Raw genomic sequence first — 27,869 nt, forward strand, 5'->3', positions numbered from 1 at the left:
CATTTGTTTGTGGAAGAAAATAACTGTGCCCCCAAGTTTTATTATAACTATACCACATCTTATTCAAATCAGGTCAGTATACTTTTCATCTTCCACTATCAATTTCCATATAAACTGACTGTCTTATACTTTACATTTGTTTGAACAATATTACAATTCCATATCCTTCATTTCTGGAAACAAGACTGTTGTTCCAAACAGAGAAGTATGACCTTCCGCCATTGACAAAAAATACCTTCCTATTACTGAATATAAAATATTGTCCTTGGCTTAGGACTCTCTAACTTGGTTTAAAATATCCTGTTCAAAATGCTCTTTTGAATCAGGAAAATGTTTTACCTTCTACCAGGATGCTCTGTCAGAATTTATGAGGAATCTGTCTATCCTGCCTGCTTCCTTGGCCCTGACTCAGAAGGTCACTCTACCAGAAACAAACTAACTACTCACCTGTGAATTTAACTGACAAGGAACTGAGATCCTGAAACTGAATGGATCAACCACTTGGCCTAAAATTGTTTACACTCAGCAATGGTTTGGTGTCCAGGAGCTTCAGTCCTCCTCTGTAGGGGATACTCCTGTAGAAAGTACTCTCATACAAGGCAGCAAACCACAGCTTCACCAGCCAGGCAAAAAGAAAATGCCTGAGGAGATTCAGCTGGGCCACAGGGTGGAACCAACCTGTCCCATTACCAGACCAAATTCCATCCGTACCTGTTCCTTTTAGCCAAGCTGAACCCCTGCCACAAACATCTTCTTAGCACCTCTATTACAAGGCCTCCACTAACATTTGATTCCTGTTCCCAAGGGACCCAGTGGAGTACAGCTGTGTGTCTCTGTGGTCATCTTTGAATATTACTAAATGGAACAATTCTAGGTCCACTTCTGCTGTTCTCCCTCTTCCTGACTTGAATCTTCGGGACATGCTCACTTTACCTTACGACTCTGGTGATATGTCTGACTTGTAGTCTATTAAAGCCAAACTCAGATCTCACTTCTCGTCTCAGAACTACCGGCAGCCAATCATTTCTTCATAGTAGGAAATGTCTTCTTACTATGATCTCTAGTTGTTAGGCCCCTTTAGCCACTGGCCCAGGCTATCATTATAAAATGCCATTAAACACACTCTCACAAGGCAAGAAACAGTCCTGTGACGTTTGCTCCCAGGCCAAACCTGCTTACAAGAGTAACTCAAAGTCCCTCTTCTGCAGGCCAACTAATTCTTGATGAGGAAATTTAAGCATTTCCCCAAATTTCACTGGTAAAACTATTGAGAATTTTTCCAAAATGCCTTTATCACAATAATATGAACTATGAAGTGGTGAAACATTTTGGGTAACAGTCATTTCAAAACCGAAGGAAGCCTTATCTAGTTTTCAACTGCATGTAGCTTGATCTCTGATGTGCTACTCAAATACGCAATCAAGTCCATAGCAAGCCTGCTGCTGACAGAAGAGGTTTTCCATTCTAACAGCCTGAGATCACAGGGGAGAAGCTGGACTTTGCCCAAGCCCTTAAGAGATGCTAATTACATGAAGACCTGATCCCTCTTAATCACACAGTTTGTGAAGAGGTAGTTAACACAGTTCTACCAGTTGTAACATCATGATGCAAAAAAGACTAAGTAGAGATCATCCCCATTGCAATTAGTACTTCCTCTTGTTGACTTTTATATAAGTAAAGAATATGTTAAATACCACAAGACAATGTACTTCCATTATAATATGGTCACAAACTCACATATTTTACCAGCAACTGTATCATGTAATCATCAATCTTTGTGGATTTTTGAGGGCTTCACTGACGCCCAGCATATCAGTGTTTTGCTTAATCCAATATGATATTGAACTGCAGGTTATTGTTTTGTGTCTTGTGGTTCTTGGTTTCTCCAAGCGGATAACAGAACAAAAGATGCAGGAATGCTCCAGATTATCTCCTATGTTCCTCGGATGTTGGTCTAACTGGCTCTCTGTACTTGGTGGTACTGCAGGTATTGATAACTAACTGACCAGTTATCAAAAGAACAAATTCTGAGAACACAAGAATGGACAAACAGAGTCTTGGAAAGTGGGAAAGGCAGCTTTCTTGGTAAAGTTGAGGGAGAAGTGATGGGGGGGAAAGTGTGGTGGAGACAACAGGGGTGAGGGTGGTAGAGAAAAGAGTAGCTGAAGAACATTCTAAGGAACAGTCTACATGATTAGGTATGTCTGTGGGGTGGGAGGAGTGAAGACTGTAAACACACAAGCTTTATGTAATATTCAGAAATAAAAATGATGCTGTCATACAGTATATATATATATATGTATAACACACACACACACACACACACACACACACACACATACATATACGAATGTTTCAGGTCTTGCAAATCACCTACTACAAGGCAAATCTGATCCAGGTTAACTATAGTTAGCTTGGCTATCTGCATTTTAACATACATGGTAAGATCCCAAATTCAAGTAACTTATTATGATCTGCAAAAGAAAGCTCCCTGGAAGATTAGGAAATTAAGAAAATTAGAAATTTCACTCAATTTGACACAGGATCAAAGAATTTCTGATCCCTGAATGTGTATTCCAGGGGTGAAGCACACACTTTTCCAGTGCTATCTGTGTTGCATATAAAAAATTGAAAAAAATAGATATACAGAACAATATAAAAATATTGTTCTGTATATTTTTTTATAATTACCTGAAAATTTTTTTTTTCCTACTTTTTATTTTATCATGGAGTCTCATGACTTCAGGCAGAAATATCCTCACTATTTATTCAAAATCACTCATAATACATGAATATCTTATTTGCAAATGAAGTTGTTAGAAGCTGCTGGTTTAAAACAGGTATCTCAACTTCAACTTTATTGATGTTTAGAGTGAATGATTCTTTGCCGGAGGAGGCACAGTTCTGTGCATTGCAGGATGCTTGGCAGCATCTTTGGCCTCAACATATCACCCCAGATGAGACAACCACCATCTGCAGACATTGTCAAATATAATCTGGGGGTCAAATAGCCCTTATTGAAAACCCAAGGTTAAAACAAACTGTGTTCATTTAGAATAATAGCCCTAATACTCATAGAGCACTATGTGTTAATCACAATTCTAACCACTTTAGGTTTATAAACATATTTATTTTAATCCTCAATAATAACTACATAAAGTAGGGCCTATTCTTCCCTCATTTTACAGATGAGGAAAAAGGTACACAGATCACTGAACACATGAGTGGCAGAGAGCAGAACCAAATCTTGGCAGTCTGGTTCCAGAGTTCATGCTCCTAATTTCTACACTAGACTTGCTAAGAAGCAGGGAGAATAAACACAAATTGGAATTATTTTTCATTCAAGATTTTTAGTAGTCTTAAAATACTGGCACTTTAAATAGCTCTACTGAGCTCAAAATGCTTGTTTGTAAAGTAGAAACAACAATGGGATTAAAATAAACTTTTCCAAAGCCACTTAGGAAGGCTTCAGTGAAAGTCTAAAACAATAGAATATTTTTTCTAGTTATCAAGACTCCTCATAAATGGAGACAGCCTTTTTGTTTCCCTTCCCCATTTATCTGCATATGCAATAGTAACAATTGGCAATACAAAGGAACTACTATGAACCTAGCTTCTTTTCATTTGGGTTACTCCTACCTGTAACAGGAGGCATAAAATACTTCATGAGTAACAGTGTCTGTTTGTTGGGCACAAATTACAGCAACTGGCTGTAGGAATCCTCAATGGCTGTTGAGTAGCTCTAGGTATACAAGAGATTGTGCCTGGCTTCACATACTATGCACACGCCACACCCACAAGAGGCAAACAGAACGAGTGCTCACGCCCTAATCCTTGGACCTGTTATCTTATGTGGCAAAAGAGAACTGGCAGATGGAATAAAGTTACTTGAAGATAATTAAGTTGATTTTAACATAGATCAGTCTGGATTATCCTAGCAGGTGTGATCTAATCACCCGAGTCCTTAAAAACAGCATTATTTGAGCTGGGGATAAGAGGCAGCCCAAGGGAAAGTCAGAGATTCCGTTGAGCAAGGAATTGGTGGGATGTTGTTGGTCTGAAAATGGAGGGGCATGCTCACTTGGGCACCACATATACTAAACTAGGAACAATACAGGAAGTTCACTGTTGTTCCTGGATAAGGACAATAGACAAATTCATGAAGCATTCCATACCATTAAGGGATCAATTGTAAAATGTGATGACTATGGTTAAGAACAGTGTATCAAATCCCTGAAAACTGTTAAGAGAGGTTCTTAAAGAGTTTTCACCATAAAAAACAAACAAATAAACAACAATAACAACAGAAAAACCCTTAATGAGCCTATAAGCAGATTCTCCTTCATGGTCTCCAGATAAGAATCCAGAAAGAGACATCTTTCTTTTGGTAGGTTCTGTGCCATTGCTACATAAGATGCAGTACAGAGAAACCAAAAACCCACTCTCACTCCAAGCTATGGAACCTTAAGATATTAATTTGTATTGTCTCAAACACCATGTTTGTGGTAACTTGTTGCAGCAATGATAGAAAACACACTTATACAGCATGATCGAGACAAGAAAAAACGGTAATTCACTCATTGTCATTCCATGAATTACTACCTGGCAGACAGGCGCTTAGAAATCTGTTCTTCCAAACCCTTAAATTATTTCCTTGAATATTATCTGCACACGTTTCCTAACATGCAAATAGTTTTGCATCAATTCACTCACCAGCTAGGTGCCTAACAATAGCTATGTAACTAACAACAGCCATGTAAGGTAGGCATTATCATCACTTTTGTAGATGAGAGACAGAGGCTCAAAAGCATTGTGAATGTACACAGGGTTGGACTGTTAATAAGCGACAAAGCCCTGGGTTCTTTGCTCTCATTGCCTTTGTATGTGCTGCCTTGAAGAGTATGAAGGCAAAGAATACGGAGGCTTAAACAAAGAGAGTCCTAAAAACACAAAGAAAGAATGATTTTCTGCTGGCAGGGAATAAGAATAGGCAAGAATTTATGGAACAGATAAGATTTAAATCTAGTCTTGATGGACGGGTAGGATTTGAAAAGATGAATGGTAAGAGCTGATTATTTTGCAAAGTTGGAATAAAAGTGTGTGTGTGTGTGTGTGTGTGTGTGTGTGTGTGTGTGTTTTAACTGATCACTATTACAGTGTTCAGACTTCATCACATCATGGCCACCTCAGGGCAGGTTAGTTTAGTTCATGAACTGACATTATTCAGACATGTCTGTATTACAGTTAATCAAACAACATAACATACTAAAACTGGGGAACAATCACTTCAAGAAGGCAGAACTTTTTGTGGTGAATATGTAGCAGGACTTCAGAGGATCTGTCTCTGACAAATAGGCCCACATCAGAGAGATTTCCAGTAAGCAGACATTGAATGTAAGCAGCCCTCTCCTTCCTGTCACTTAGAAGATTCTGTGCCATTGCTACATTTGTACTAAAATCAATACTCCACCCTCTGGTCATAGCTGATTAGACACCTAACTAAAGCTGGGTCAGAGTTTCCCTTCTGGGAATTTGGAATTGAACCTCTGAGATGCTTATAAGAAATTCTATTTGTTCTTAAACTCATTGTCTATGTAAATTCCAGATTGATTCATAGAGAGGTTGTCTGTAGAGGAAAAAATAAAACAGATGTGTCTAGAGACAAAGGACCAAACATACCAGGATAAGAAAGAAGGAGTAGTGGTCTAGTCCCTAGTGCCTTTTAGATTTGTAGTTCCAGGCCCTGTAAGGTCTTACGGTAGACTGACCTAGATCCATGAGATACCTCTTTTTCCCTTATAATAATACATTTCTCTGCCCCTCTTGTTTAACCTAAATTGACTGGATTTAGATTCTTAGAAACCAATGATCTCTTCTATCAGATTCTCTACAATGCACTTGGGTACCATATGGTTTCCCTCTGTTCCAAACACTTACAAAAGGCTAAAAGCTAGGACAATCTACCTTATTGCCTTCTTAAAATATGGTGGAGTGGCTGAATCCTGCTAAGGAAAAAATAATAATAAAACCTGTGTATGGGGGGGATCATAACAACGCCCAGCTGCCAGCCCCAGCTATGTTGAGCAGCGTCCATCAAGCCTTCTGTTTCTCTGCTCAGACTTCCAGTTGCCCCTTATTGTATTGCAGCTGCCACACAACCTCTCTGTCCCATCCACAATGACCTTCTTAAAAGGAGTTGTCTATGTATTTCCTCAATGCCATTGCAATATGGGTCCTCAATACTCCACTGCATCTGCCTCAGTCAGAGTTACCTAAAACCTGCTTGGGTATCAAATCCCAAGGACAATTCTCAGTCCTTATCTTGCCTCTTGGCAGTATTTGACACTGCTGAGACTCACTCCATAAAATATTTAAATATCTAAAAAATGCTCCAGGTTACCACACTCTGCTAGTTTTCTTATTCCATCTCTGACTTTCCCTTCTCTGTCACCTCTAACTCTGTACATCCCTTAAATGTTGATGTTCCTGAGGTTTCTAGGTCCTTGTCTCTCCTAACAGGATACTTTATCCTGAGGAATCTTACCTCATACCATGGCTTGGTGGTCTCAACACTGGCACCTCTTGTCTCGACCTGTTTGCAGTGCTATATATGCCCAACTGCTTATGGAAGACCTTCACCACTTGAACATCTTTCTCCTCTCATGAAACATACCCCAAACCACACCAATCACACTTTTCTATTCCCTCCTTCACAGGGGATCCCGACTGCCAGCCAACCCCTTGTTCAAACCAAGAATGCAAGCACCATCTTTGACTCCATTTCCCCTCTTACTCTTGCTTTTTAAGTGCTCACAAAATTCTACACATTTTGTTTTTTAAATGTCTCAGGGTCTCCACTACCTCTTTGTGTATTTCAGCTATCATTGGCTCACATCTAGATCAAGCCTTCTATCATATGTCCCGGACTCTATCTTATTAGAAAATGCAAATTTGATATAATATCCCCAGATTAAAATCTTCCATAACTCCCCATAGATTCAAAATCAAGTGTAAACAACTGGATAGATCTCTGCTCCGCTTTACTGCTGTAGCCTATACTTAGCCCTCTTTTCTCAGCTACACCACACTGGCCCAGCAACCTGGCTATACTCAGCACCTTCTCATACCTCCTTACCTATCCTGAAACATTCTTCATCTTGCCCATCACCGGCTAACTCCCACTCACGCTCATGGTGCTCTAATACTTCATTTAGAGAGGGTTCTGGAATCATTCAAATACGTTGGAGTGGCACATTTGGAGTTAACTCATATCTCATTTAACTGTCCTTACCACCTGCTCCCACAGCACACCCTATCTACTTGCTCTACTGCAATACTTCTTGGTCTGCTTATATGCACTTTAATCATTGGATTCCATGGTAGCAGAGGCTCATCTGTTTTGCTGACTGCTGACCTTCCAGTACCTTGCATACGTGGTATTTTTCAATATGTATAGAAGGAGCATTTTCAGAAATGATCCTTAATCTGATTTTTGAAGGAAAACAATATAAAAAATTCTAAAGACCAGCTGGGTGTGAATGATTTCTATATCTCCCCCATGGGTATATACTTTGAAAAAAGTTACCACACTATCTGGGAGCATCTCTAATTACCAGTTGACCATGCCTTTGTTGTCTCTCCTATACAAAACTTGAGTGTAAAGTCAGTAACAACATGTTACTTGAACTCAAAGTCATCTTTTTTTGGTAATATAGTTTGCTGTGAACTTAGAATTCAAATTTCATTTATGTTATTATGATTATACTTTATGAAATCTCTTGCTTAAAATTAAATATTTGCAAGATTATATATTGTAAAATTTAGTAGTCATGGTTGTCCCAAAACTATGGAGAGAAAAAGAAGCAAGTTTAGATGCCGTTTCTTTCAATGACTATTATCGTTCTTTTCCTTTTGATTTAAGCAACTTTCCAGAGCCTCTAATTACTTTCATTGATGGTTAAAGCATTATTTATATAATTATACATACATACAACCATGTATTTATTATGTACATATATATTATTAAGGTATATATGCACACATGAATGTATATTAATGCTTAATGTTATACAATATTACTCTTAAAGAGGCTTTTCCAAACAAAGTGAACATAGGTTTTACTTTCATAATTAAAGCATGTTGTTTAGCATAACCTGGGATGGAAACAGGGTCAGGCCTCAATGCCATGTTCCCCTCTACTTCCTTCTCAGGCAAAGGAGTAACTACCATACGAGTCCTGGGTCCTCACTCAAGGTGGGCAAGATCCTCAAGATGTCAACACCCAGGCACTGAGGAGCCATTGAGGAGACCAGTAGGAGTGAGTGCTTAGGAAAAGGATGGTGGGGAGGTTGGATGGCAGGGCCAGAGAGACCCAAGTTCAGATCTCCAGTGAGGCACACGGGAGCTCTGTAACCCTGGTAAATTTGCTCGACCTTTCTCAGACTTAATTTCCTATGAAAATAAAACCAAACTGGCATGGATGTCTGAGAATTAAATAAGAATATACAAGTGGATAGAATAGTGGCTAATAAGAAATAAACACTCAAAAAAAATGGTATGCTATACTTTCTTGAATCATTTTTACCAGTCTAGAATTAAAATGGCAAAGTCTATGCAAAGTCACTAGTGGTTTTAATTATATATAGATCAAGTTACACAGAAAATCAGTTAAGGAGACAAGAAGAATAACTAGCTCTACTAAGAGAAAGAGGGTACGTAGTATAGCACACAGTGAGAAGTTAGACTTTCTATTAAACATGTGCTCTTAACAGCTGCCTCTATTTTAAACCTAGAGAAAAAGAGAAAAGTATCAGACATTGTTGTAGTAGTTGAGATTCATAAACCAAATATACCTGCAAATCAATAGCTGCTGAGGTTTAAAGGTCAAGGAATAATATTCCTATTTTAAATATGTAGGTAAAATTCTGCTTAAAAAATATCTAACTTGGGTTCCTGTTATATAACAATGATAAAACTCCAGGATGAATTATACATAGCAGTAGCTCTCTTTAATGGCCGATTAATGTGCTCTCTGTCCTCTGGGGTTTGTGACATGCCTCACTTAGTGGTGGAGAAAAACCCTTTCCTCACTGCGAGTTTGGTTTGCCACCCTTAAAGTTCCGACTATAAAAATCCTCCGGTATTTGGGGTAAAAATGGGAGTTCATAACCCACTTGAATCTAACGTATGAAATATGATATGTCAAGAGCTTTGTAATGTTTTGAACAACCAATAAAAAAAGAAAAAAAGAAAAAAAATCCTCCGGTGTTTTGGGAAGCACCAGCAACACTATGGTAAGACTGAGATTTCAAATCAATCAAAGGCATGACTTCTTGAGATGGCTTTAGAACAATTCTACAGAGAGACAAAGGCCCACAGATATGCTAGCTAACCAATCATGTGGTTAGACAGCTTTCTCCCTCAGCAATTCTAAAATGAAGCAAGTACTGGGCAGGTCAAGGGAAACTCATCTGTCTTTGCGCAAGTCTTTATGTCTGGAATTCCCCCCGCCCCCCCACCCTGGAGTTTCCAGGAAAGGACAGTGTTGCTCAGTCCCAGTTGATAACCATAATCAATTCATGATCTCTAAGGTGACTCGTAACCTGACACATGCAACGTGTATGATCCCACTTCGGTTACTCTTTTGCTGTGGCATTAACATTTTCTCTCTCCAAGAAAAAACAGGAAGGGATAGAAGGTGATTAACAGTTTAGGGAAAGTATAATATTATCGGTAAAGTACAAGCTACTACCAGATTACAAAAGCTAAAATGAACACCTGATTACCTGTGACAATGTGGCTAAAATCCTAAGCCTCTATTGCCACATCAGCCAAAAGTAGAGAATTTAAATCAAAACTTTCATCTGTCAGGAATATACACACCCGCAGTAGTTTTCCTAATGAAGAATTTCATCTGGTTTTCTTAGACAAGGTGCCTGGAATTACAGTTTGCTAAGCTTCCTAATCCTCAAAGTCATTGCTACTAAATGTCCAAATATTAGGGTGTCTGCCTTAGGAAAACCTAGAGTGTAATTCTCAAGATCACAGGTGGGTGGAGAACTACCACCACAGAAGTAATACACAGAATTCCCAGACTCTCAGACATATTCTAATGGGACTATGTTAAAGAAGCATTAAGAAAGGAAGACATGAACAGCACTGCCCTTCCCTACTCCCCTTAGGCATCTCATTTTAAATCACTGTATTTCAGTTCACTTTACTATGCTGTACCGTGGGATAAAACGCTTTCCTAAATTTATAAGATTATAATGGCTTTCGATCATTTTTTGAAACATTTAACAGGGCATAGGAAAGAAAGGGATATAGATCTTTTTATTTTAATTTTTAAAATTTTTGCTGCTGCTGAAGGCAAGCAAGTTCAAAATTCTAAGATTGAAAAACATAGAACTAGGGGAGTTTTTAAAAGCTAGGAAAAATGGAGACAAAAATACCCCTGTGTCTATCAGAGAATATCTTTACCTTTTTATATCACTCAGTTTTTATTAAGTAAGTCCTGCCTTGAATTCCAACAACAAATAACTGAAAATTAACAATGTTATGGATTTAAAGTTTTCTATTATTTGAGGTTGAATACAAAGAACTTAAATATCATTTTTGATGTTAACACGAAAAGCAGGCAAAATGTTCCTCAGAATGTCTTTTTGAGTACACAGTTCCAATAAAGGGAAGTAAACTTTTAGAACATTCATTGGTGATGTGTTTCCAAATCTAATCCTCCAGGCATAAACTACAAAGTTAATAAAAAGCAGATTAAAACCCACCGAAAACAAATTATTAATTCAATTTTTCCATTTCACTCTTCAATTCTTGCTTAAATGCACTAGGAATGTCTGCTGCCAAAATAGTTAAAGCTGTGGCAGTTCTAATAATCAACGAATATTATAAGAAAGGCTGTGGAAAGCACCATATGCCTAATTATTGAGCTAAATTTATACACATAGCTGAAACACTTTCCTCTTCTCAGTTCACAAAATATTTCTTCTGACGCTCTGAATGTTTTTCTCCAGATTTCACTCTTCACCCCAGCTTTCTTTCCTGCTCCCAGATCAGAGTGTGACATGGGGCCGGGAAGTCAGAGGAAACTGGACACTGATGAATCAGTAAGAAACTGCTCCATTCCACACCCTCTCTAAGGTTTTCCTAAAGAGGAGCATCACTTTGGTGGCAAAACAATGGAAACAAGGCAAATAATGCTTACTTTCCTGCCACAGGAAGCAAGGATTTTGGCAATAGCAGCTAAGAAGGGAAAGCAATGATGGAAAATATAAGCTATTGGTCAACACAGCGATACTGCAGCAAAACTTCCTCTTCTTTCCTGGAAATAACTTCCTGAATCCAATTTACTTACCAATGCTTTTTCTTAATAAAAGTCCAAGCTTATTACTTCCACTAATCCCCAGTTACTAATAAATGTTATTTACTGAATAATGCCACATGCCAGACATTGTGCCCAGACAGTCGCATACATTTCTATTTTAATGCTTATAACAATTCTGCAAAAGAGAATTATTAGCCTCATTTCACAGGTGTGGACAGGGAAACTCAGAAGTGTTTCCTCTTTGGCATATTGCCTCACAATCCAACCAGGTTGTGAAGAATTTTGGTTATATACTTAAGTTGTTCCTTCATTTTAGTTACATTTAAGATGAGTCACTTTCTATTATCAAATTATGGGCCATGAACTTATGGGATAGGAAAAGGTGTCTCTATGTTTAACGAGTCTGAAATTAGTAGGAAGGTAACATGCTTGTGAAATTATCAAGAGCATGTCCAAAGACAGAAAGAAATAATGACATGGGGATTTGGAGAAGGGAAAACTCAGTAAAGGTTGAGAATGTAGAAAGGGCTTGATGGGAACATAGATTTTGAGCAAGTGAGATCAACAAAGAAAACAGGGTGAAATCCTGTTTTGGAGAATATGCAAAGTTAGTGAAAGAACAGAATCCTTCACTGTGCATTAGAGGAGATATGAAAGAGAAGCAAGATGTTGAGAAGACAATGGATGCTAAGCTAGAGAGCTGTAACTTCTAGAGCAATGTTCTTCGAAGTGAAGTCACTGTTGGCATTCGCATTACCTGGGACATGTTAAAAATGCAACTTCTGGGGTCCACCCATACCTACTGAGTAAGAAACTCTGGGGACAGAGCCCTGTAATCTATGTTCTTACATACCTCCAGCGGATGGATTCTTAAGAACATCAGATTCAATGGATACATTACAGGAAATGAAGGGCCACTGAAACTCTCCTTGGATAACAACAAGAGACATGGTATTTTAGGAAGATTATTAGAAAGGGGACCATTTACAAATTTATAAAATTCACAGAACTTCTGCCATGTAATAATTTATGAGAGAGCATTTTTCAGGAGATATAATATAAACTGGGGAAACAGAAGACTAAGGTTTTTTCTATCAAAATGTCACCTCTTCTTTTTGGGGCTGGGGATGTGGCTCAAGCGGTAACTGGCATGCGCAGGGCGCTGGGTTCGATCCTCAGCACCACATAAAAATAAAGATGTTGTGTCCACTGAAAACTAAAAAATCAATATTAAAAAATTCTATCTCTCTCCTCCCTCCTTCTCTCTCTCTCTCTCTCTCTCTCTCTCTCTCTCTCTCTCTTTAAAAAAAAAAAGGTCACCTCTTCTTACAAAAGAACATGTTCATGAAATTCTGAATTCTCTAGTAGAAAATAATACCTAACCTATGACATTTTAATCTGTGTGGCACTATAAGCATTACTTATTAAAACACTATTTTCTCAAAAACTTTAGCTGGAATGGGAAAGTGAAAAGAAAAAGAAAACCCAACATTTGAATTAGGTGTATAATGTATAAAATGGAAAGATAAGAAAAATGATAGCAAACATAAAATATAGCCACAACTCTAGAAAATAATGAACAGAAATGGATGAGAAGTCTAATTTAAAAATCACATACCTGGAAAACAAAGTGCTGGGTGTAAATATAAGGCAGACTGACTTTTCAACAGTAAAAACAGAGATTTTTTTTTATTTAAGTAAGTGTTGACCTTTAAAGAAATCTCACAATTATCTACATTCATTTCAGCAATATTACATTTATTCAAAAGATTTTTTTTATGATCCACTTTCACAGACAGTTTACAAGTCATGTAAGAAACAAATGCCATTTTTATTTTATAAAAATCATTCTGAAAAATAGATTTAAAACTAGGCCAGGGTTGTGGCTCAGTGGTAGAGAGCTTGCCTAGCATGTATGAGGCACTGGGTTTGATCCCTGGAACCACATAAAAATAAACAAATAAAATAAAGGTATTGTGTCCATCTACAAATAAAGAAATATTTTTAAAAAAATAGCTTTAAAGCTAAAAATGGTCATTTTTCTACATTCATTAGTCTCTTTATTCACTAGATCATATACTTAGACTTTTGACACTGCTCTAAAAAATAAAATAAAAAATGAAGACTCCTCCAAAGACAACACCTTGCAGCTCATGCATACTGTGGGGAAAAGAGTTCAAAGATGGGCGGACACCCTTTAGGAATGTATAATTACTTAGAAGGCAGTCAAACTTAACCTGAGTAACTCCTGCCTGTGTGTGTGTTTAAACATATTCATTTATCAAATATTTACTGGGTCCTCTTATGGGAAAGGACCAGAGCTAGCTGACCTGGAGGACATATGATAAATAGGGAAGGTTTCTCAACCCCAGTATGATAGTTCTGGAACAGATCAATGACAATAAAGAGCTATGCCACAGAAATTCTATGTTTTTGGAGTGAGAAGAAAAAGCAAGTACTTCTAACCTACAGTATGGCTTTATCTTAATACTGATAGAATACTTAATAAATCATAATTTTTATTCACTCTAACTGCTAATGCAGCTTTCAACAGTAGTTAATAAATCATCTTCATTTTTCATGCTCCTCAAATCCACCCCTCCCCTTTTAAAGCTACTGAGTTTTTCATTACACATTCTAGGTTACGTAATCCCAGGAGGATGAAGACTAGCCAAGTACTTAACATGAATGAATGTATGCAACCTATTAAATACATGTCAATTATAAAATCCCCTTTTTACTACATAAAGTTCCCTTTATAAGTCTTAATAAGAATTCCTTATAAAGTTGCTGACTTGAGCTAATAACCCCTTAAATCACAATATGGACTGCTCGGGCATTCTAATTATGAGCTGAAAACCTGCAGTTGACTAGATATAATATTCAACACTGCCAGTTGACTACAGAAATAACATGCCTCAGAGATCAGCATCTTATATTCTAAAATTACTATCATCTCAAGCCACAATTTACAAAAATAATATAGTTCATTTATGTCCATCATTATTCATCATGTTAACATGGCCTCAAAGCCAAATTTAAATAGTTCTGGTGTCAGAGTTTCACAAAATAACTGAGGTCAGAATACAAACAAACACATTTTGAAATATGCAACTCTTAACTAAAAATCCTAAAAATCATTACTAAAAGCACTCGACTTAAAGGAATCAGCTAACAAACAAACAAAACCCCCACCAAAACCAAACAACAAATACACTAGGCCCAAATTTCACCCAAACAAACAAACAAACAAACAAAAAAACATTAAAAAATCATGCTTTTTTGTTATTTAGATATAGCATGCCTTAAACAAAAATGTATATTTAACTTATTTAAAACACCGAAGGTCTCTAACATATGAAAGAGCTGTCTGCTCATTCAAACATAAGAATATACATTGTTATAAAATGTTATGAATGGTATTTTATTAGTTCATTTTTTAAAAGAATTTAACTTTTTAAGAATGTACAACCGTACAACCCGATACACAGTAGTGCAAGCTTGTAATCCCAGCAACTCAGAGGGGTGGGAGACAGGGCTGAAGGATCACAAGTTTGAGGCCAACCTTGGCAGCTTAGGCCCTAAGCAACTTAGCAAGATCCAGTCTCAAAAAAAAAAAAAAAAAAAAAAAATTTAAAGGGCTGGGGTAAACCTCAGAGTTACAGCACACCTTGGTTCAATCCCCACTACAAAAAGAAGAAAAACCAAAAAAAGAACTCATCATTTTCTGTCATTAAAATCATCTTTGAAATTCTGTTTGTACTATTTCTTATCTTCAACTATGATCTTAAAATTCTAGAAAATCATCCTAACAGAGGAAGACCATTCTGCTTTCCGAAGATCTCCAGAGGCTAATCTGATCTCTGCTGAAGAAATCCCAGTAATTTAAAATGCAGATGAGCTCAGTGAAACTGGGTCTAAGTGAGGGAAAGTGGAGTATCCCAAACTGTTGGGTAAGATCTCCTATCAACAGAAGTACTTCCTAACCTAACTTCCTGTCTAACTCAGGGAAGAAGTAATTTGTTGCATTTTTTTTTTTAATTTTTAATTTTTATTTTTTTATTACTAAAACTGGAGTCCTTCAGGACTTTACTTCCCTAGGAGATCACATCCCTCCAGCCAGCTTGCCAGATCCATCTACTCTGGTATCTGAACCCCTGAGGCCTCCAAGTTCTGCCTTTGTCCCAATCCTGCTCCTGTAAAAACTTCCTGGTTCTGTACAACTCACAACAAGGAAGTGCAGCTAGTCAACCAACACAGGACAAATGTTAATCAAAGGCAAATTAAAAATATAAGACACTGTTTCATCACCTATAAAACTTATAAAGATTCAATAGATTACATTCATTATTTCACAGGTGGGAGTACAAATGAGTTTTGGAAAGTTATCCATCAAATGTATTAAAAACACTGGGCATGCCTGTAATCCCAGCAGTTTAGGAGGCTAAGAAAGGCGAATTGCGTGTTCGAAGCCAGCCTCAGCAAAAGCAAGGCACTAAGCAACTCAGTGAGACCCTGTCTCTAAATAAAATACAAAAACAGGACTAGGGATATGGCTCAGTGGTCGAATGCCCCTGAGTTTAATCCCCAGTTAAAAAAAAAAAAAAAAAAAGTACTAAAACTTTTAGTCCATTCATTTTCCCCTTCTAGAAATTTAAGGGAGGAAAATTCTACTTATAGAAATGGGGAGCAATGAGAAGTGAGATAAAATTTCTAGACAAAAGCATTTATCTTGGCATTTTTAAAATTTAAAAACAAACAAACAAAAAAGGAAATAAGCTAAATGCTCAGGTCCAAGGAAATGGTTACAGTAGGAACATTTTGATATATTATGCTATCATAAAATGACATATCATCTGGGCATGTCTGTGCATGTGTATAATCACAGCAGCTCAGGAGGCTAAGGTAGGAGGATTGCAATTTCAAAGCAAGCTTCAACAAAAGCAAGGCACTAAGCAACTCAGTGAGACCCTGTCTCTAAATAAAATACAAAAGAGGGCTGGGGATGTAGCTCAGTGGTAGAATGCCCCTGAGTTCAATGGTACCTAAAATCAAATCAAATCACATATTAAAAGAAGGTGAGGTCTGGAGTTACAGTGCAGGGGTAGAGTGCTTGTCTCGCATGTGCAAGGCCTGGGTCCAATACCCATCACTGCAAAACAAAACAAAAATGTGTCTACAGTGTGGTCCTAACTGTAGGAAAAAAAAAATTAACATTGGACAGGAGGGGGAGAATTGACCCTTCTGCAACTGATAGGAGTATGAAGGATTATTTTTCTTTTTTCTACTCCTGTGTGCTTTTAAACTTTTCTTTCCAAAGGAGACATTTGTTTACAATGAAAAGATACAAAGAAAGATAGTTTCTCATTCTACAAACCTATTTTTCTCCCTTGCCATAACAAATCTCCTGTACAATAATTTCTACTGAGCATTGTTAATGATATTCCATTAAGAACAGCCTTCAAGAAGTCATACATCCAAGAAAGGGAGATATTTCAGGCAGTTGGAAATGAGACTGGGTACATGTCCCTGTCCTACTATAACATTTCCACAGGTCTGTCCTTTTTGCTTATGCCCTGATAAAAATAAACACATCTTTTACTAGCTCCAGTATGTGTGTGTGTATATATATATTCATTCCTATGAAAGAGAAACTAGGGTCAAGCACGTCCTAAAACCTCAGCTCAGGGAAGTTGGACTGCCACCTCCAGTGTGGGTTAGTCTTTATCTCTGAGACTCTCTTGTCTCTTAGAAGGATCACTTGCTCTTCAAGGGACTCTGAAAATGCTATTCAATAAGAAGGATTTGGCAGAACTGGAGACTCCAGCAATAGCTCTGTGGTCTTTGGATGGGATGGTGTGAGTTCCCTTTCTCAACTAGTCACTCATAGGCCTACTTACATCAATTACCACCACACCCTTCCCACAGACTCCTAGCATATGCAAACTGACTTCCTCACTAGTGCTGCAGCAAGTATTGTTTTTATTAAACCAGCCATTCAGAACTTGGAGGCCATCAGGTTTCGTTCTCTTTTCCACGCCCTCTCTCATACTAAGTTCTCACTGAACTCCCCCACACAAGGGAATAGAGGCAGGTGTCCCACAGGTAAGTACCTGAAAAATGTCATTTGAGGCTGGTCTGAATGTCACCTGTACGGAGGATGTAGAATAATAGTGATCAGAAAACAGTAGAGCAAATCAAGGACTGGGATTTTGATAAATTTAAGAGCCAGGGAGACTAATGGACTGACAAAAGATGAGCGTGAGGGAGCCATTCTAGTTACCAAAGTCAAATAAATACAAAAGCTACTTGCACTTTTTAATTTTATTATCTCTCTTCTGCATTATGTGCAGGACTGCTGGGCTCTGATGTACCTAAAGCAACTGCCAGAGCATTCATGACAGAAATGAGGGCTGTGACTCTTAAAGGCTCTTAAACCTTAATCTCATTTGGTTTTCTTTCAAGTACTTAATGATCACAGAAGTCTTTATCAGGACTCCCTGGGGGTGGGGCAGCCTGGCCACATTCCTCAGAGGAAGGAATTAACCAATACTGTTCTCTCAGGCAGTACCTTCTCAAGCAAAGCTATTTCATCCCTTTAGGATGTTCTCAGCGGAGCTGCCATTCCTAGATGAGAAGGGAGGGCCCAGCCTGCCAAGTCTCCAAAGCACAACCTCTCATTAAGAATCCAGGATATCACAGGCTGATGGGGCCTGGTCACTGCAATAGCAGTTCTCTGCTCTGTCCTTGGTACTCTGGGACAACCTCAGGGACATACACTTTAGCAGCCCCTACTGTGTATATGTAGGATGAGTGCTGAGGTCCTTCTGGGCTTGAAAGGTTAATACACCTAAATTCAACGTGAAATTCCTTTAAAAAGCCAAACTCTTTAAGCTACGAAATATATTTGATTTATGCAACATTTAACTACTGGGTGACGAACTAAACCCTGGTAATAAGATTTATCACAATTATTATAAGTTTTGCTCAGACTAAAACAAGTTTCATCCCACTTCTTAAAAATATTCTTCCAAAAACAAAACAGATTCAAATTCACTGTTTTCCATCTCTCTATTTTTTGAGGAATAATTTCAGTGCTTAAGGGGATAACTCAACTGTGACTACTCTGAGAAGATGGCACTTCAGGAACAAGCACGTTCGACTGTGAGAAAGAGACAACTTAATTTTTGCACATAAATTTTGAAGTACAGAAGCTGAAGAAATATACGCAGTGGGTATCATTTTAAGGATACCTAAAGTTTTAGGGGAATGAAGAGATTCTTTAGTTTAACTGAAAACATATCTCTTTAAGCTTTGAGAAAATAATTTTAACTGTTTTTTTGATAGCCTTTTAAAACTTCATTACCCACTTTTCTCACTTATTAGGCAGTATCATGGCTTGATGGCCTTAGGTGTTGACCAGTAACCATCACTGTATGCCTGATACCATTCTAAGTGCTTTATTGTGGAGGATCAAATTTTTAAGCCTTAGGATCCAACCAAATAGGCACTATTATTAACTCTGTTTTTCCAGTGAAGAAACTGAAGCTCTGAGAGATGAAGCAATTTGCTGAAGGTCACAAAGTTAGTGAGAGGAAGAGGCAGATAGATACAGACCCAGGTAATCTGAGTAAAGAATCCACCCTTCTAACCACATCTCTGCAAGTGGATGGAGCAGATAAGAAAAGGCACCCAAGTGGAGACTCTTCAGAACTTACTTGAGTAGAGAGAATGACCCATAGATTGGTGTGGTTTTTAAATGTATGCCATTTGTTTGTTTATTTATTTATTTATTTATTTATTTATTTATTTATTTATTTATTATCCTTAAGAGTATTTTTATTTTCCAAATCACTTTTCTTTTAAATAGCGTGCTTTCAGGTTAGCTGTCAGTTTTTTGTTATCCATAGCACAACATCAGAAGAGCACAGATATTTGTAGTTTGAAAGAATTCACCCAAGTCATCACACCCTTCTTCTCTGGGCACCTACACATGCCTTTCTTATATGCTGCAACTCTTTCTTTCTTCCTTTCTCTCTTTCTTCCTCCCCACTTCTCTTCAAAAAGAATGTTCAATTGAATAATTACAAATGCCTCTGCTTCCTGCAGAGACTTTTATAAAGAGAAAAAAAAACACTTCATATCAAACTTTCTCTGGGTGGCTTTAAAAACAAGTCTTCCCCATCATTCCATTGGTATGATTTTAAAAACTTAAAAATCTAAGATGAGACCAAATCTACAATATTGTAGAATTATACTGCACATGTTTCATACTCTACATTAGGTTCTGCAAATAATAAATATGGGTAATTAATATACTTCTTTAGAATTTTATTTAGTAGTCAAGTTGTGTAGGGGATAGTGAGCAAAACTTACTGAGGATTGGACTTTGAATTTTAACTCTGCCACTAACTGGTGATGTGATTTCCAGAACATTCTTGGTGTCTTGGTTGCATGTACGATAAAATGAATGAGTTGTCTCTAAGGTCTCAATCACATATAGTACTGTATGACTTAGAGCATATGTTTAGTTTTCAAAAATATGAGATTTAAAGTCACTACTTTATGGCATATTGATGGAAACAGAAAAAAACAATTTGTATAGTTTGTGCAAAGGGCCTTTCAACAGACGTGGGTGGTGAGGGTGGATACAGGTAATTCAATTACGAAACACCAAACAGAGCTGTAGGCTAAGAACGCTGAGGGAAAAATCAAGACTTATTTTCCTCAAACAAGGAAACTCTTCCCTAAACAGATTTCTTCTTTATCATTTTTATCTACTTAGAGGAAGACCATTTTGCCAAACCTATTACACTATTTCTGGAGTCCACAATGGTTACTCTTATTTTGACAAGTCTAAACTCATCTTTCACAAACACATATGTTATGATTTTGTAGGGTACAGAGAAATTAAAGGGCTACAGGGACTCTATTGGGCTAGGACGTATAAGCAGGTTCCTGTGCAATACTGATTCCCTGATACTCTTACCCTTAATTCCTCACACAGATCTGTATTCCTCCCTCTGACCTTGAGACATATACTTAAAGCTCACTTTAACAAAGAATGCATGTTACCATAGTTTGATGAAATATTTATTTGTACTACTATAGTTTATGAGTAATCTATGTAAGTTCTACAATGAATTATAAAAAATCAGATCTCATACAAAGGAATTTTTTATATATAAAATACTAGACTCAATTTCTCAACACAGTTCAATTTATTAGGTCATAAAGAAATGATACATTGATTTGAAAATGGATGTTTTTCAATTTCCTTTCATAATTTTAACTAGGTTCTAAATCCTGTATTAGTACTTTTATGCGAATCTTAGTTGCCTATTAACAGGAAGGCAGAATACTCCTGTTGAAGAAATTATCAATAACTTATAGCTGAACATAATTAAGTACCCAGTGACAATCTTTTCTTAATTTTGTATATTGACATTCAACAGTCAGCATCTACTCTAGTACTTACACTGTTGAAATCTTAACTGATTCATTTACTTGTTGCAGAGAGAAACCTTCAGAAACACTCCATGTCCTCTCTGGTCTGGGGAAGAGCCCCTGAATGGATCAGTCTCACAATGGCCTCTGTTCAGTATGTTGTGTGTCCCAGAGCAGGGAGCAGTTTCAAAGGAAGCACCCAAGGGTGTCTAAACCCCTCAGGTCAGGTCTTCAATCTGTCACTTTTATTACTTTGTAATTAATATTTTCCATACCAGAACTACCTATACCAGCAACCTAAGTAAAAGTGGGGTAGAAATGTAGCTCAGTGGTAGAACACTTGCCTAGAATGTGCAAGGCTCTGAGTTTAATCTCCATTACTGTAAAAAATAAAATAAAGAGTGTTCTCTTTTGTTTTACTCTGCTGAGATTATTCCCACATCTGATCTCTACCAAAAGCATTCATGGCTAATAGTTCATATAAATGATATACTTTTCCCAAGGCTATACATACAAGATTAGTGTAAAATATAATAAAAAATATATTCTAACCAATCACCACCAATATGGAAATTTTCCTTAAATTTATGATTATACAAGTATGGAATAATAATAATAATAATTTTAAAAAGCCTCTTTTGAAAAACTGAGCAGATATCTGTGTCCCAAGAACTGATGGATCCTAAAGCCTTAAAGCCTTATTTGATAGAAGGATGACAACCTGCACAAGCCCCACCTGCCTCTTATGTTGGTGGGGACTCCAGTTTAAGAAGGGATAATTTGTCTTCGGGATCTATTACTGAGAAATCCTCATACTTCCAGGAAATGGAAAAATAAAATATTCACCTTCCAAACTGGATTAGGGTTCTAATCTTAAAGGACAGGGCAAGCTCATTGTGTAGAACTCCTCTACCCACCTCCCTACCACTACCAAAAAAAAAAAAAAAAAAAAAAAAAAAACTAAGAATACTTCCTAATTTTTAAAAAGGGGTGAAGTAAAGGGGAAAATGGACTATTTTTCTAAAAATTCCATGGTGCTATTTTAGCTTCCAGCTTCATTATTCTAACACTGCTTTTTAAAGCTAAGGGCAACTTGAGCATAATTTCAAGAAGATCCAATTCATGAAAATAAATAGGAATTCTGTATGCATTATGAATTTCAGGGAAATTCCAGAGTAAATGCATTTACAGAGTATTGACAAAATTTTCACAGGGGTAAGTCCAGGAAAATCATAATTTTAATTTGAAATATTACATCAAAGATTTATCATCCAACAAATTAGTAGTGGAAGTCATTTAACATCTTTTTTGGAAAGGGCACTAGGCAATGTCCAATTTGAAATTAAGTATCTCCCCTAAAACACAAATCTGTTAAAAAGTTACTGTGGGACCAATAACCCAACTGTATCAGCATTATGAAAAACAGTATTAACTGCCTTGGAGCCACATTTATAAGAGTTTGACTTAAGTTACAGCCCAAGACCCAACATGTTAGGCCTGCTTATATTTTCTAAATTTTAACTATAAAAATTTTGGTACAGTAAGGTATGATAAAGAATGTAAGTATTAAAAAAAATCTAGAAAGCATAGGAACAAGAACAAAACCAAAGCAAAGATTCATTGGTTCATTACAAGAAGCCCAGAGGGGTAACTGAAACCAAATCTTACTTGTATGAAGTCTACTGCTTTACTTACAATGGGCAACCACTTTTTCCTCCTAAAACCACTCACTCACCAAATTCTTTTAGAGCAGCATGCATTACTTTTTTTTTTTTTTTAAACAAAGGACTACATCTGCTTGAACTAATCTGATGAAAAACATAATCCATTTTACCCCCATTGGCCTTTGACCAACCACTGCAACTAATTATGCTAGCTATTTTGGGTTTTCACAACATGGAATTTTAAAGAACACACTGAACTCTACAACTTTTTGCAAGACTGGGCAATTTCAACACATTTTGGTGCTAAGATGTTGGCACCACACTTTCAACAGAGACTACATAAATTTCCTTAACATGGTAAATTAAGAACTTTGGATTTAGAGATACAGATGAGGTGGATCCAATAGAAATAGATACACGTACTGTTAACCTGAATGGAATACTATTGTATCACTGCTTCTGCTGTAAAAGCACTTTTAATCACTACTGGTCAGTAACAACAGCTTTTTATACCTGTACATCTTTAGTATTTAAAATCTTACTCAGAAAACTGTGATGTGTGCTAACCTGCAGCTCATATGAACTACAGGCATGAAATGCACAGGTTGCTTTCTTCAAGTTTAAAGGGAACAAGCACATAAATATCATTTAGGATTGCTTTCCCATGGTTTGGGTTGGATATTTTTACAGAACCTGAAAGATGAGGATGGCAGGATGTTTGGGAAGAGGCAGAGCTTTGTTTCACCCTCCTGGTTTGGTGATACTGACAGGATTTCAAGGAAAAGGGAAACTGCTAGAGAGTTGTTCAAGAGAGTAGAATCCATCCCCCCAGGTCTTGGTTCTGTGCCTGAGCAGAAGTCTCAAAGAAGCAGGAAGCTGAAGCATTACTGAAGAAAGCTCTGTGCAGGGCAGAGGATAAAGGAACTCTTCCTAGGGAAAACTGAAAAGGACCCAAATTCACTTTAACTTGCTTAACTACAGCTTACCCAGATTCATCTAGTCTTATGTTAAAGTAAAAATGCTGTGGCAATCTATCAGCCACTTAACCATCTGCAGCCACTTAACCTTCATCTTTACCACCTCAAAATTCTGTTTCCTCTCTGAAAATGGGACCAGGAAACTTCCTTTCCTGATTACTGACCCAACATCAAAACACAAAATTTATTTTCACAGACACTATGTATCATTTTTCAAAATGGCAAAAATATTACTTCCATTCATAATGTATTTTAGAAAACTGCTCAAGGTTTGGGATGACACGCTTTAAATATGGTTCCTACAGCTCTTAATTCTCAGTAAAACCCAGGCTGGCATCATTTCACATAGGGCAGCAACTCTGGAAGGGAGCAAGACCATAGACATCCTGGTGACAGGTGATTGGGAAGAAGTCCCAGGGTCCTAATTCAATTCCCTACCTGATCACTAACTGATTCTTGAGCTCTGGACTCTTAAACTTTCATCACTGCAATGACAGCCTGAAATGATGTTTAAGGTCTCCTTAAGCTTTAAGCTGCTCATGAACTAATCACATGTTATGAGTTCTAACTACAAATTACATAAAGAAATTACAGAGGATGTATCAAAGTCTATGTTTGTCCCAGATTAAGTTTGTTATTATTGTGCTGTTATGAAGCAAACCTGTTGCTTCACATGGAATACCCTATTTCTGACTATGCACTAGAAATACAGTTAGTAGACTGGCTAAATTTTCATTTTTTTTTTTTTGGAAAAGTAAACAATAGTATACCTCCTATGATGGGAAGTTCTCCAGTTTCACCTTTTGACTTTATAAGTACACACAAAATGCCACCTGGCAGAATGGGGCCATATGACTGAACGCTAAGGAGCTCTGGCTTGCTGTTAGTACTTTTACATCCTGGTTGAATGAGGCTTTGGTTTACTGGCAAGCTTCACTTTAAAGCCACTTCCAAGCCATATTAGGGGGGCTGTAAAGTACCTGCACTGTACTGTACCCAAACTACTAAATGTATACAGCCAGTAGAGGTTTGTCTATCACCAGCAGATGTATTAACACCAACTTCATATGGCTTAAGTTCACCACAGCATGCAAGTTAAAAGCAATGGGATTCAGCATATATCGTAATTAGCTACATCTACTATAAAACTAAAAAAAAGGAAAATGAAAGAACCTTTGACATAGCACCTAGTGGAAGAGGAAAACCTCCATCTCCCACTACAGGGTAATGTTGCAGTCTTCAGAGTTTCAAAGGTTTGCCATTTCTCCCAGAAAAAAAACAGCCAACTGGGAGGGATTATGACATGATGCACTCACCTCTACGATCTTTGCCCTCTTCTCACGGATAGCTTCATCCGCAGGCTCCCGGTTCTCCACTCCAATGGGAGGCACAAAGTCCACCTCCGGCAACCCTCTGAAAGGATCTTTGTCACGCAGCTGGTCCTGGGCTACCTTCTCCTTCTCCAGCAGGATGTCTCTTTGGATCTCCTCTGGCAGCTTCTGCAGGGTCTCTTTGGCTTCCCTGAGAGCCCGCTCGTGGTTTTCGCGGATCCTGGCCAAGTTGTCCTCCAGGGCTGCCGCGGGATTCCCGGGCGCGCCCTCCTCCCGGAGCCGGGGTAGCCCCTCCGCTGAGTCCTCGGCGCGCGCCCCGGGCCCAGGCTTGTGGTCGGCGGCCGGCTGCAAGGCGGGGCTGGAGTGGAACAGGACTCCACTGAGCAGCTTGGAGGAGTCGGGAAGGAAGAATATTGCCCCGAAGCAGAGAGTGATGAAGGCGCTGAACACCAGAAGCAGCACGAACTTCTCCGTCAGGCGGAAGGCGGAGGGGCCCGACCCCTTCCTGCTGCCGCCGCTGCCGAGCCCCCCACCCAGACCGCCGCCCAGACTGCCGCCCGCGGGACTGCTGAAGAGCGGCAACAGGCCCCCCACGGGCATCGCTGCCGCCGCCGCGGCCGCCGGGCGGCCGTCTGTCCAGTGGCCCAGCGCCGAGCGGGTCAGCAGCCAAACTTCGCCGCTGTCGGGCGTCAGCGGCTGCGGGGCTGGGTCCTGCGCATCCAGGCCGCCCGAACCGCTCCGCTGGGCTGCAGGTCTCCCCAGGGGAAACAACTCCCCTCCGAATCTTCTCCCCGGGGCGGCTCCCTTTGCAAACAAGCACGCGTGACACACCGCTGGCTGCAGCGCCTGCGGGGAGAGAAAACAGTAAAACATAGTAATTATGCGAATCATGATAAAGTTTCCAGCGGGTCTCCGCCCTCCGACGGCCTGGCGAGCCGTCAGGACAGCTCCCCCTGCTCAGAGACCCTGAGTCCAGCTCCGGGCACCGCCCTCGCAACCCACTCTTTGGACTTGAGGTGAAGTTTTCGAGTCCCGGCGGGTAGAGGATGTCCCGCGCACACCTGGGGCAGAGAAGCTGGCGGACACCCCCTGGAGGGGGCAGCGCACCTCTGTCAGGAAAAGCGCAGCGTGGGTGGGGGGCTCCTCAACTTCGCCCGCTCTCCATCTCCGAGCCGAGATCGGCTGCCTCTTCCCACAGGCGTCTGAGCGTGCAGCCCGGGCTGCCCTGCAGTCCCCGCCGCGACTCAGGTGGGCGAGTGCGCCCACCCGCGGGTAAGTCAGAACGGTCAGGGCAGCACGATGCCCTCCACCACGGCCCCGCGAGCACTAATATCACTGCCGGTCTCCGGGCGGTCGGAAACGAGGGCGGTGACGCGTCCGGAGAGTGACAGCGAGGCCGGGCCAATCTTACGCCGCCCAGGGTCCCGCGGGGGTGGAGCCGAGGCGGGGAGGGGGCAGTGCGGGGCGGGGAGTTTACGGGAAGCGCAGCCTCGCGGGGGCCCGGCCGGGGGCGGGGAGGTCGCTGGTCCTGGAGGCACGAGGCGGGCTGGGGCCACCGGGAGCAGGGCGGTCAGACCCGCGTGGAGGCCCTGGGTGAAGAGGCGGCGGTCTCAGGTCCCCGAGTTTATTCCGCGCGGGCCTCAGGCTCGGGTCCCAGGGGTGGTTGGTTCTCCAGAGATCCGGGAGGCACCTGGGGTGGAAGCTGAACCTCCTGGACTCGCTTTTGGATAGCACCTTGCGTAGCGGTCGGGGACCCACTGCCAGGGGTCCCGGAAAAGGCAGTAGATCGCAGGGCACTGAGTCATTTCGAGGCGCGTCTTTTTCTCCAATTACCCTGTTTTTACCCAAGGCAGAGATTCCCCGGTGCTCAATAGCAGTTAAACCAAAGTTCCTCGTTAGAAGAACCATGATGTGAGAGCTCTTGAGCACTCTGGTCTATCTGAATAACATCCTTTTACATCCTCAGAGACTTATGGTTTTGTGGGTGCTTAGGACTCTTCCTATGCACCCTTTCCCCCTTCAAAATAAAGTTGTGTGCTTCTCCCGCCCACCCTCACTTTCGAAATTCATTTACCTCATAGCAGTTGGTCAGATTTTCCATTCAAAGGAGTCAGTTTTATGCTGCCAGAGCTTCAAGCAATAAATTGAATACTGTTGAAATTAAGTCTTGGATCCGAGTACTTCCAGCGAAGTAAGGACTGGGTCCAATAGAATGTTTTCAACACAGCCTTACAGTATTTGATATCTCAAGGAATGTCATGGAGACTGGCTCCACCTCCCATGACATCGCATGGAATGTCCTGGTCTCTGCTGATACCACATAGAAAGACTTTAGGATCGAATCGGTAGGTAACCCACTACTCCCCCCCCCCCCCCCGAGGGCTGGCCAGCATTATTTTCCAAAATGTGTTCCCGATTCCCCCTTTGCTATAGTAAGGGGTAATCAGAAAAAAAAAAAAAAGGAAAAAAAAAAGTTGACTGACTTCCCATTACTGAAAGCTATTTTGTAGCAGCCTTGTCTTAGCCTCACCCTACTCTGGAAATGTGATTTTAGTTCTGTTTCTGCTTGTTGTCTTATAACAAAGGAAATAGCTGACACCTTTCAGGAAGGCGCCCACAATATGGTTGTTTTCAGGTGTTAGACTGTATGAGAAAATACAAAACTAAATCAGAAATCCTATTGCAGTTTTCATATACGTATTGATTTTAGCTATTATTGCTTGATATATTTATTTTTGTAAAATGCGCCAGTTATAGGAAGTTCTAAGTAATAGGAAATTATGGTTTGATAAAGACAACTGATGGCTTGGTTATTTTGATACCTGCTATGAAATTCTATGCCCAGAAGAGTGCAGCATATCCAAGCAGGGTAATAAATTTAGGACTGAAAAAATAAAATGATATAATTTTTTAATGATGGGAAGGTAATTTTTACTTCAAACTATATTTATAGGTTATAGGTAGGCTGAAAATTTGAATCACTGTGAAATAATATTGTTTGTTTCCAACAACATTCTTAAAACCGAGTTACTTCATGGATACATAAATGACAGAAATTGGGATTCATTACCAAGGAAGCAAACTGCTTTATGATCATTTTTGGACTGACCTA

The 27,869-nt window shown here is 39.3% G+C and overlaps 1 protein-coding gene across 1 annotated transcript in view; it reads right to left on the minus strand.

Annotated features, from left to right (window-relative positions):
• The window catches only part of MAN1A1 (mannosidase alpha class 1A member 1), a 165,676-nt gene extending 139,593 nt beyond the window's left edge, over nucleotides 1-26,083 (minus strand). Inside the window, exons 1-2 of the mRNA XM_081293716.1 lie at nucleotides 25,865-26,083; nucleotides 24,743-25,603 (exon numbers count right to left, since the gene is read on the minus strand). Of these exons, the coding sequence (XP_081149842.1) occupies nucleotides 24,743-25,357 (615 nt within the window). The 5' untranslated portion in view covers nucleotides 25,358-25,603; nucleotides 25,865-26,083. The remainder of the gene's footprint in view (nucleotides 1-24,742; nucleotides 25,604-25,864) is intronic.
• Nucleotides 26,084-27,869: the final 1,786 nt, after the last annotated feature.

Source organism: Spermophilus citellus, assembly GCF_964194105.1.
Source record: "Spermophilus citellus genome assembly, chromosome: 5".
NCBI classification, from domain to species: Eukaryota; Metazoa; Chordata; class Mammalia; order Rodentia; family Sciuridae; genus Spermophilus; species Spermophilus citellus.